The sequence below is a fragment of the Teleopsis dalmanni genome, chromosome 1 (assembly GCF_002237135.1).
Source record: "Teleopsis dalmanni isolate 2A chromosome 1, ASM223713v2, whole genome shotgun sequence".
Classification (NCBI taxonomy): Eukaryota; Metazoa; Arthropoda; class Insecta; order Diptera; family Diopsidae; genus Teleopsis; species Teleopsis dalmanni.
The window spans coordinates 186,859,968-186,871,496 of record NC_051846.1 but is presented as its reverse complement, the minus strand read 5'-3'; the positions used below and the strand labels follow the sequence as shown (position 1 = coordinate 186,871,496).

At 27.6% G+C, this 11,529-nt stretch overlaps 2 protein-coding genes across 2 annotated transcripts; both read left to right on the top strand.

The window, feature by feature from the left end:
- Positions 1-789: 789 nt before the first annotated feature.
- Positions 790-5,616, top strand: LOC119670769 (transferrin-like). The gene is made up of 9 exons (XM_038081172.1): positions 790-978; positions 1,038-1,280; positions 1,345-1,463; positions 2,293-2,452; positions 3,450-3,607; positions 3,724-4,085; positions 4,618-4,902; positions 4,975-5,353; positions 5,433-5,616. The coding sequence occupies exons 1-9, from the start codon at positions 891-893 to the stop codon at positions 5,517-5,519; spliced, it is 1,881 nt and encodes a 626-aa protein (XP_037937100.1). The 5' UTR covers positions 790-890; the 3' UTR covers positions 5,520-5,616.
- A 1,460-nt stretch (positions 5,617-7,076) lies between these two features.
- On the top strand, positions 7,077-8,093 carry LOC119672524. Its single transcript, XM_038083590.1, has 4 exons — positions 7,077-7,148; positions 7,551-7,746; positions 7,832-7,905; positions 7,971-8,093. Exons 1-4 carry the CDS (start codon positions 7,128-7,130, stop codon positions 8,004-8,006), a joined length of 327 nt encoding a protein of 108 aa, XP_037939518.1. The 5' UTR covers positions 7,077-7,127; the 3' UTR covers positions 8,007-8,093.
- Positions 8,094-11,529: the final 3,436 nt, after the last annotated feature.

Here is an 11,529-nt window from a genome sequence, read left to right as displayed (position 1 = left end):
AGTCACTTGTTACACTAAAAGAGAGATAGATAGAGATGAAGAGTCAGAGAGAGAGAGAGAAAGAGTGGGAGAGAGTGTGAGAGAAAGAGTAGAAAAGAGAGAGAGAGTAGAAAGAGTAGAGTAGAAGAGTAGAAAGAGTAGAAAGAGGGAATGGGAATGGAAGAGATATAGGGTGTGAGAGATTATAAATATGCATATCAGTCAGCGAAATTTTTTTTTATTGCTTAGAATGAGTTTATATAAAAAAAATAAATAAATACATATATATAAAAAAATTTGTGTAATTTGTTTATATACGTGTGAAATAAAATAATAATATGTGCAATAAAATAATGTTAACCAGATAGAGGTCTTCTATTATATTAAGTACCTATAAAGGCTTCAATCCTAGCTTAGGTATTTTTACAATTTAAAAGTATGATACGTAATTTCTCCCATGTAAGTTTCAAAATTTAACCTTAACTTAGTGTATAATCTCTTTTAGGTAAGTTTTAAAATTTAAATACAAAATTTTAATTTTAAAAATAATAAAAAATATTTTATAAGTGGCAAAAGTCTCTTATCTACAGCAATGACCGTTGCAAAAATAAAAACTGATCTACAAATTTACAAAAAAATAAAACAAAATATGCTAAAAAATTAAAATTTAAAAAAAAAATTAAAAAAAAATTAAAAAAAAAAATAAAAAATAAATAATCAATTGGTGATTCCCGACTTGTAAGGGAGACGTGCATTCACATTGAACGAGAACTTAAACAAGCAGCGAGTATAAAAAGAAACTCGTCAAGACAAGTCAGTCAGTCGCCAACTCGCGCATATTGAGGACAGAGTTCGGTTGTGTCTTTAGTGGATATTCTAGTGGAATTTAAAAGAAGAATATAAGAAGAAAAATGGGAAACCAGAATCGTCATAGTTTATGGATAGGTGCTTTGCTGGGTTTATGCTTAGTTGCAGTGGCCAGTAGTGAAGATAAAATCTGTAAAAATAAATTCTAGTAATCCTTAACGAGTTCAATAATTAAATTCAGAAAATTATAGATCGTATGTGTGTGCCACAAAAGTATTATCAAGACTGTTTGAATTTGTTACGTGATCCTTCTGAGGCTGGTATTCATATGATCTGTGTAGCAGGACGTGATCGTATTGACTGCTTAGATTTAATTAATCAACGTAAAGCCGATGTATTAGCATCTGAACCAGAGGATATGTATGTCGCATATCATAAGCAGAATCAGGACTTTCGTGTTGTATCTGAGATAAGAACTAAAGATGATAAAGATGGTAATGAAATATTTTCTTGAAACAAAAAACCTCGATTAGTTATATGAATTATTTTTTACCATAGCCGATTTTCGTTATGAGGGTATAATTTTAGTTAAGAAAAATTCGAATATTCACAGCTTAAAGGAATTACGAGGTGCTAAATCCTGTCATACTGGCTTCGGACGTAATGTGGGCTTTAGGGTGAGTAAAAATTTGTAGAAGTTTAAAAAATTTTAAATTGCTAAAAAGTAAAGAAAATAGAATAAAAAATTGATATATGATATATATGTATAAATATGTATGTATATGTATATATATGTATACATTTATTGTTGAAGTAGTTATTTAATGGTTACAATATTTAGTTATAAAAACTAGTTCTATAAATGAAAAAAAAAATCTAGTAGCTATAAATTTTTGTGAGATTGTTGAGATAAGTTTTCTACAGCAGTGAAATCTTTAAATAATTTATTATTGATTTCAAGAATATGATAAGTAATTGGTAGAAAGAAGAGAATTATTTTTTGCATCTAATATTGTTTCATATAAAATAATATGTAAATATTCTTTAATTATGACTTTTGATAGCTAATATCGTTAAAAAAATTAATTAGTTATTTAATAGAACTACATTACATATGCTATTTTAATAGAAATTAATAATAGTTTTTGAAAAAAAATAAATTTAAAATTAATTAAGTAAAAAATAATGAATAAATAATATATTAACTAATTAATATATATAATTATAAAGGCAAAAAAAATTTTAAATTTTTAAATAAAAAAATAATATGCAAATATAAATAAAACTAAATTTAAAAATAAAATAATATAATACATTTATATATTATTTGAATAAAAGATAAAGACAAGTATAAATAATAATAAGAACTGCAAGGTTAAAAAATTTTTTAAAATTAAAAATAAATAAAACTAATATTAAAATTGCAATTAAAATTATTTATATCTATAATTTTATTGTTAATTAAATTTATATAATTTTTTTTATTTTTAATTTTTTTTCTTATAGATTCCCATAACAAAATTGAAAAACGCGGAAATTCTTAAGGTTTCCATGGATCCCTTGTTGACCGCTACCGAACGTGAATTGAAAGCATTATCTGAATTCTTTTCTCAATCCTGTCTTGTGGGCACATACTCTCCATATCCAGAAACTGATCGTATATTAAGTAAGTACATGCGTTATTAAATATATAGAGTTATTAACAATCTTTCTTAACATATCAAATATACATAAGTCCATAAATAAAGTCACAGTGTATATATATACAAAAGTGCTAATAGATAATTAGAAGAATAGTTAACGGAGAGTATAATTATAAAGTATAATTATAAGTGACTAGACTAAAATAATATTTGTAGTTAGTCCTACCTCCACTCTCCACGACGGAGATTGTGATTTAATTTTGTGGTAATAAAAATAAAAAGTATGTAAAGAGATCCGATAATGGAACTAAACCTAATTCGCAGCAATGCTTGTAGGAAATGCACCGAGCCGAAAATTCTGGAATATCTGCTTTGTAACTGCCCGGTTCTCTCGAGAACTCGACAGAAATACTTAGGGGCTATCAGTTTCAACGGACTGGATCACATACCTGAAGTTTCTGTTGAAAATCTAATAAAATTTGCTAATAACACGCTCATCGTAAGCGATGCACACTATTGTTAAAAAATTAAGGCTCTGATCTGGTATCGCAATGGACCTTAATGTTCTACCTAACATATTTCGTCTATATTTTGAGAAATATTTCAAAATGCATATTCATGTTTTTGAACATGAAATGACACATGAAGATCACGAGAATATAATATATGTAGGATACTGAGATTCCACAAAAACGAAAAAGTTTATATAGAATCTGTTTTATCATATAAAATAGTAAGAAGTTCTCTGGACAAACTGTGGATAAACCGTTTTTGAACCAAAATAATGTTTGTGATATCGAACCACTTGACGAAACTGATTTAAAAATTTAAGAACCACAGTGTTTCATCCATAAAAAATTAGCTATTCATTGCGATACACAACAGCTTTTGGGCAAGAAATATTTTGATGACCTATTTAAACTCTCTCTCTCTTTGAAAATACATTGCTTATATCATGAATTCTAAATATTAATAATATATTTAAAATTTAATTATAATTATTCATTATTAACTCTCCAGAGAAAAAATACTCAAACCTCTGCGCTCTTTGTGAAAAACCCGAACAATGCAATTATCCAGATATATATTCCGGTTATGATGGCGCAATACGTTGTCTCGATAAAGGTAAAGGTGATGTGGCCTTCACCAAGGTGCAATACATTAAAAAATATTTTGGAGTAAGTATATTAATTTACTTCCTGAACTTAATAATAATTAAATAACTATATAAATGCTGTTTATATGATTGTCTATTTCTATTTTATTTTTTTTTAATAAAATCTTTATATTAAAGTTATCACCGAATACTAAAGCTGAAGGAGATTCGGATAATTTTGAATACTTATGCGAAGATGGTACCAGACGTCCTGTAACTGGTCCAGCTTGTTCCTGGGCTCAACGTCCTTGGATGGGTTATATTTCAAATGCAGATACAGTGAATGGAAATGATAATTTACATAACTTACAAAATCGTTTGGAAAAATTCTTTGAAAATGGTTTACATGCAGAAAATAAGGAAGCCGCCTCACATTTACTCATAAATGATAATGCTGTCTACCATAGTAAACCACAACCTGTATTGCCTCAAGAATACTTGGAGCGCGCTGGTTACAAAGATGTCATTGAACGTGATGGTAGTGCTATTAGAAAAATTAGGTAAGGACTACAACGTTTTCCTCTAGAAATTTTTTTGTTTTCTGGGTCTCTGGCAATAAAGAGTTCAAGTTCAAAAAATTCGGTTTTAAAGGGTTAATAACAAATATTTGTTTTGAATAGATAGATATGTTTGCCTTAGAAAGCCTTTTCCAAATTCTTTTTTTTTCATGTGAGAGAGGGTTTTTAAATTAACGTGTAGAAGAAAAATCATTTTAGGAAAATTTTGGAAAATCACCTTTTTGATAGGAAAGGGGAAAAATTTTAGTAAGAGTTTCTAAGGCATGTATATTTATCTAATTATTTGTAGCAAGTTTATATGTTATTTTAAACCCTGAAATTTTGTTATGATTAACTGTATTTATATATATTTCACCTGTAAATTTTTAAGGTAATTAATTTCTGGTATTCATTTATTGATCGAATTCAGTTATCGTGTTATGTATAAATACAAAATTTATCATTCTGTCTCTTTTCATCTCATATATATTATATTCTAAGCATATTCCTTTAATGTATTATCTCATTTCTTTAGATTGTGTGCTAAGAACGATGTTGAAATGTCAAAATGTGAAGCCATGAGCCGTGCTGCTTATTCTCGTGATGTACGTCCAGAAATTGAGTGTGTACAAGAAAGCGATTGCATGATGGCAGTTAAAGATAACAAAGCTGATGTAGTTCCAGTACCCGGCCCACACTATAAAGATGCAAGATATCTTAAATTGGAACCTATTGTATATGAAAGCTATGGTGATAATAATGTATATGTTGCAGTAGTAGATCCAAGTATTTCAAAAGCAGACTTAGAAAAGTTGGCACCGTAAGTAATTTTTTGATTATATTGTCAAAAACATATATATATCATATATATCACATTATATATAATATTTAGAAATTTTGATGAATCGAATATTCGTGCGAAATTAGCAGCTGCTTTCATAAACAAAAGACGTCGTTTGAGTGTTTCAGCGAAATCTGACGAAAACGGCTTAATGATTGTGAACTCAAAGGATTTGGAGGCCCATAAAAACAAACAATTACTCTGTCCAAATATGGAAAAAAAACCAGTAACTGAAGCTGCAAACTGCAATTTGGAAGTAAATTTACCTGTGGCCATTTTCATTCGTAGCGATATGACAAGCATTGAACAACAAACCATCAAACATCTGTTCCTTTCCTTATCAAGCAAATTTGGTACTAACTCCAAGACTGCGGACGTATTCACTATGTTCGGGCAGTTTAAGGAAGGGCAAAACAACGTCCTCTTCAGTGTAAGTTGACTTATTGCAATTCTACAATAATAAATTGTTATTATGGAATGGATGTATATTAATTATTTATTTTTTATAGGATGAAGCAGTAGAACTCGTTTCTGAGCCAAAGAATTCGAACGTGAATGAAAATATATATACTGCTCTAAAGGCGGAACTCCCATAAATTATTCTAGATATATTAGTATATGCAATGTATGTGTTATGATATTAATGAACATTAAAAAAATATTAAAAAATTTTGTGTTGCACTGAAAAATTGATATAATAATTGTTTTAATAAAAAGTTTTATAGCCTCCTATTCAACAAAAGTGACTAGACACTCTGTACTCTAAATAATATATACCACAGAATATATTCAATATATATTTTTAATGTGTCAAACTGTCGTAGCACATGGTACGTTTACCATCAGAAAAGACAGAATAACGGTTTGGTCTTATTGTCAAGCATTACGACCAAATATAGGTACTCTTCAATGCCTACTGTTTGTCAAAAAATGAATAAGGAAATGTCATTCATCTAGTCCGTTTATGCCCGATACTTCTCCCTACTAACTTGACAATTGCTTATTCAAAACATAGCACTGAAGGGTTTGCCCGTTTTATCCAAACCACAAATTATTGAGGTGTCTTAACCTAAAGTGCATTAAATCACCGTGTTACGAAATAATTTAATTACTTTTATAGTTTATTACTTAATTACCTTAATAATTACTTTTATAGTTGTGGGTTTGAAGAGGTAGAGAAAAATATTTCTCATCTGCTTTGTTATTATTCGACACTTGCCAAAGATCTCCTATCCGTTCTTGCTTCTTTCCTTTCTCAAGTGTCGATTCGATGTTCTACATTAAAGCATAAAAGGTACGGTCCCTGTTATTATAACTATTCAGTATAGGGGTATATTTTATCTAACGAGTCTTAAGGCAAAACTATGATATGATAAAACGCTTCAAACACATATATATCACGAAACAAACAAAAGCGGCAAACTTTGTTTATTTCGTTACTATCAAGTACACAGGTGTGTTTGGTTGTGCATTTCACTTTGACTCTTAAGGCTCAGTTAGACGGTATTTAACGTAAGACATTAATTCAAAGCGAAATATACAACCAATCAAACCTGCATTTCACTTTATATTAATTTCTTGCGTTACCTACTGTCTAACTCAGCCTTTACTTTAACTTAAGTTCGCTTACTTTCTTACGGTACGCACCGACTAACCATATTTAAGTTTTAATCCCACATAAAGCTTGTGAGATGTGGCTACTTAAATATTGGTATAAAATACAAATTTTTAAAACCGCATAGGTTTGTATCTCCTAGTAAAAAAATAAAAAATGTTTAATGAGATCGAAAGTCGGTCTGCCTAATTAAGAATGACTCCTAACAATATGTCATAATGTTATTACTTTGCATTATAACTACTGTTTCGATTTATGGACTTATGGTTTTATTTAAATTTGTTACATTTATTTGACACGTCGTGTAAGATAACTAAAATTATAGCTGTCCTTAACCATTTCAGATGTATCTAAAGTATTTTATATGGTAGATGAGACAGTCTATATGTCTGTAAACGTAAAGTGCGTAATTCTTTGATCACATTTCATTGTGAATAAAACAAAGGAGGATGTGTTGTTATTTGGGCTTTACGGACGCTTCGTTAAGTTGTCATTGAACTTCGGTTTTTTTAAACGAATCTATAAAAGGTTCTCATTCGTAGACAGTCGTCATTCGTTTTCAGAAGTGCGTGGCGAAAAACAAAGGAAAATGGATAAAATTGAGAGTTGCGTAAGTTATTAAATTCAAAACTTAGCACCGACAATCCTAAGAGATTTTTGGACATTTTTTAGATCCAATATTATTTACTACAAAAATAATGTAAATGTTTAATGCATTGTTTTTTTTAACCGCTAATATTTCAGAGAGATCGGGTAAAACCCAATTTAATATCAGTTTTCTCACCAACCAAGTTCTGATATAAAGTTTTTTTATTTTAATTATATAAGTGGTAATAGATATATATATATATATATATATATATATATAGTCATACATATATATATATGTGTATATGATAAATTTGTGGGCTTTGTCGTATATTTTTTTGTAAATATACGTATGTGTGTATCCGTGGCGTGTGTTTATATTTATTGTAAATATATACATATTATGTTATACTCATATTTCCAGAAAGATGATGGTGTCACAAATAAAAAAGATCAGAGCCAGAGAAAACCAGGTACCCATATTTGGTGCAAAATAGCTCAGGAACAAGCTTTGGAAAACAAACAGAATGAAATGAAGGAAAGAATGTTGCTTTTAAAAAAGAATAGGGGTCGTAGGAACGCAACTGATTTAGTTCCTAAGAAGGCACAAAAACGGAATGGTAAGAAAGATATTTTTCGCTATACGCTTACAACTTCATTATATTAACTATTGTATTTTGATATTGTGTTTTGTTTTATTAACAGCACAAGATCGCAATAATGCTATAATGAAGAAGAGAGGTAAAAAAGAAGAACAAATGGAAGATACGAAGAATGAGGTATACTATAATATTATAGTATAATATGATATAATATGATAGTATTAATAACATCTTTTAAATAGGAAAAAGAGTGTGGAAAGCCAGTGGTGGAAAAATAACTACATTTACTATAATCTAAAATCAAGAATTCATTACCCTACGTTCTACATCCACATCCTGAGTGTAAGCTTTCAGAACCATAGAAATTAATAACAATTAATTATTTATCATCTTAAAATTTTGTTTTTAAACATAATTTATTAAACACTTCAAAGCGGAATATATAATTTCAAATAAATTATTATATAAATCTTTATATATATAAATATTGTTTATATATAATGAAATCAACATTTATTTATATATAAATAAATATCCATATATTTGCTTTCTGACAATATTATTACATTTTATAAAAATAAATGTTGTTGCTATTTAACCTCTTTTCACAATAAAAACATTTAACCTTTTTCGATATAAATTCGTGCAATAAATAATTTTTAAATATTTCGTAAATTTCTTATAAATAATTAAATAAAATACAATTTCGAATTTTTTTCTTTTATATTAATATTAAAAATAATATATAATTTTTTTTTAACTCTTTGAATATATCATATAACTCGAACAATATAAGAATATTCTTTATTTTATTTTATTTATTTAAATTTCATATATTATAATATATATATAAAATCAACAATATATATTTTAATAACAATTTTATACAAATTTATATGGAAATATTTTTGTAATTAGTTTTTTTTCTTATTTCAATTCAGTTTTTATTATATATGTTATATATCAAACTTTTTATTGAAACTCTACGATAGTCTTTCTATCACACAAAAATCATTATATTTTTTGAAATGAACTTTTAAATTCTATAATACTTATAATTTACGAAATACTGAATTTTATATTAGTATTTTTTTACATAAAGTATTTCAATGTATTGTATTGATTAAATATATAAAGCTTATACATTTCTGAACTATAAAAATTACTATATTTCCAATAATACACTTACTATATGTTCTTAACATATGTTAGTTGCTGTTTTATTATTGGAAAAAAGTAAAGATTCTATATTAGAAATATGAAAAAAAAACAAATAAATGTATATATGGGTTTAAAGCTTAGATCCTTTAGGGTCAACGTTTTATTTTCACTTTTTTGAAAACAATGTACTTTTTAGATTTATGTTCTCAATATATGTTAGTTGCTGTTTTATTATTGGAAAAAAGTAAAGATTCTATATTAAACATTTTTGATTTCACTTTTACTTTTTGGATTTATTTCTAGATTTTAAAGTGTTGTTTATTAAATATTTTTTCATATTTATTTCATTAAAAATGGATTTATAATAAAAATGTTTGAAATATATATATAAATCTAAATAAAAAAACATGATAACAAATGTCAAGCATGCACGTAGCCAGGGAGGCTACTAAAGTCCACATGAATTGAATTGAATATACATACATATATATATATATGCATATTCTTTATTAATGTACTAATATCATTGTTTAATAAGACAACAATTTTTTAATTACTGAAATTATTTAAAAATATTCTTCCCACAGTCAGTTTCTGGCTACGGGCCTGGTGGTGATCTATATGGTTACAAATCAATTGAAATTCACTGAGTTATTTAAGTAACGCTGATAATCCTACTATTAATAGGTTGCCTATTAGACATTATAGATCTAATGTTACCTATTAGATATAATAGGTCTAATAGATATAGGTAACCTATTAGACAAAATGTAATTTTAAACCGCTGTAAAATGACAATAAATACCGTAAATCATAGTTACTAAAAATAAGCAGATAGTCCTAACAACTGTTGTGTTATTATTGCATTCATTTATTTTTTTCTTCCAGAAGCTACATTTAAATGTGAAACTTCAAGTTGGGTACCACTTGTAATAACAACCACAATTAATTCAGAGGTTATAAAGTAAACCAGATAATCCAAAGAATTGTTATTGCTATTGTTTTATAAACTAGCATTATTCGTCCTACAATGCGTTATCTCTAGAATTTACTGTACGTACGTATTTGTACAAAGTTTTAATAATAGTACGTTCGTGAGATATATCTTTCAATTATATGCTTCCTTAAGTTAAAAAGTATATATCCCAAAATCTATCTAACAAACTATTTAAAAAAATTCTTTTATTCGATATTTTTTTATTGGAACAAAATCTTTTAGAAAACAAAGATAAGTCTGCACATTACTATATATTAAAATTTTGAAAACTATTTTCTTGCACAGTAGACTAGATATGGAGATAGAATTGAAATGATGGTACCAATATGCATGAACTATCACTTCAGTGACATTACATATCAATTGGGTTTATACATGTGTATCTGAAGTCGGATAATTTTACAGATAAACAATGACATACGTTATAGAATTGCAGTTGTGATACATTATTGACATAGATATTCTTATACAAGTTAAGTAACTGTATAGTTGGTGTTATAGCCAAGGTATCGAAATAATTTTAGTGAAACTTTAAATTATTTACGAACTAATTGCGATGCAATTAGCGATAATTCATTAAATCGATCCGTGCTAAGGACCTGTAGGGGTACCTGTACGCTGATTGTCAGAAATCTGTCAATCGACAGTACTTTGCTACTGTATTCAGTTGATCTTAAAACCGATCTGGATTGTGCAACGATTTAAATCGAAAATATAAGAAAGAGTAACAAAAAATTAAATTTTTAGTAATCTTAGGATTTCTATAGTGTGGCAAGTTATAAAAAGTGGGCTAAATCGCAATATCAAAGACCTCAAAAGCCTTCTAATCCACTAATATTGGAATTTGCCTTATAGCCAAACATTTCCATTCGGCTTCACCAGTTAGCGGATAACTAATCTCTTCTGTTTATAACGGAGAAATAATAAATAAATGCATTGTCTCTAGTCCAGTAGTTTGATCCAGACAAAAATATTAATGGGATCTATCTTATCTTCATCGCGGCAACTTCTGCATAATTTATTTATCGAAATAGGTCTCTGTTAACACAATTCAATGCCATTTGAATGGTAAATAATTCACTTACTGAAAATTTTGTTCTAATATAGAAGATAATACCAGAATATATTATATCAGAATTTTTAATGATTACGTTATTGTATTATTAATGTATTATAATACAATGTAATAAGCTATTTTGTAAGCCAAACCATTAATTAATTATTATATATTATTTCCATTCTTTTAGCAATTTAATTTTTGAAGAACAAACTATTTACTAATGACTGGTTAATTGAGAGAGTTTTATAGATTTTAATATATTGATATATCAAAGTTTTCTATTTAAATAAAGATTTTAAGATTAAGACCTTAAGATGGCTTTTTTAGATTACACTATTTTTGTGTCCAAACCTCCAGTTATCTACTTACTGAAGCTTCATCACTGTCATGGCTCCATATCCATTTTCATGATTATGGACCCATGCCTACAATGTGTTGCCTAATGACAATACCCGGACACGATGAAGGCTAGTCACCGAAGAGAAGATAAGTCAGAAAAAAAGATATATACTTAGATGTATATTTATAATATATTCATATTAATATGAATAACATTATTCCGTAAGTGCAGTTAGTGAAAAGA

Excerpts from the sequence above, each read along its gene's own strand:
- LOC119670769 (XM_038081172.1), top strand. The coding sequence starts at position 891 with ATGGGAAACCAGAATCGTCATAGTTTATGGATAGGTGCTTTGCTGGGT. Across the intron at positions 1,281-1,344 it reads AACTAAAGATGATAAAGATG|CCGATTTTCGTTATGAGGGT; the intron begins GTAATGAAATAT and ends TTTTTACCATAG. Across the intron at positions 4,086-4,617 it reads AGTGCTATTAGAAAAATTAG|ATTGTGTGCTAAGAACGATG; the intron begins GTAAGGACTACA and ends TCATTTCTTTAG.
- LOC119672524 (XM_038083590.1), top strand. The coding sequence starts at position 7,128 with ATGGATAAAATTGAGAGTTGC. Across the intron at positions 7,149-7,550 it reads TGGATAAAATTGAGAGTTGC|AAAGATGATGGTGTCACAAA; the intron begins GTAAGTTATTAA and ends TCATATTTCCAG. Across the intron at positions 7,906-7,970 it reads TGGAAGATACGAAGAATGAG|GAAAAAGAGTGTGGAAAGCC; the intron begins GTATACTATAAT and ends TCTTTTAAATAG.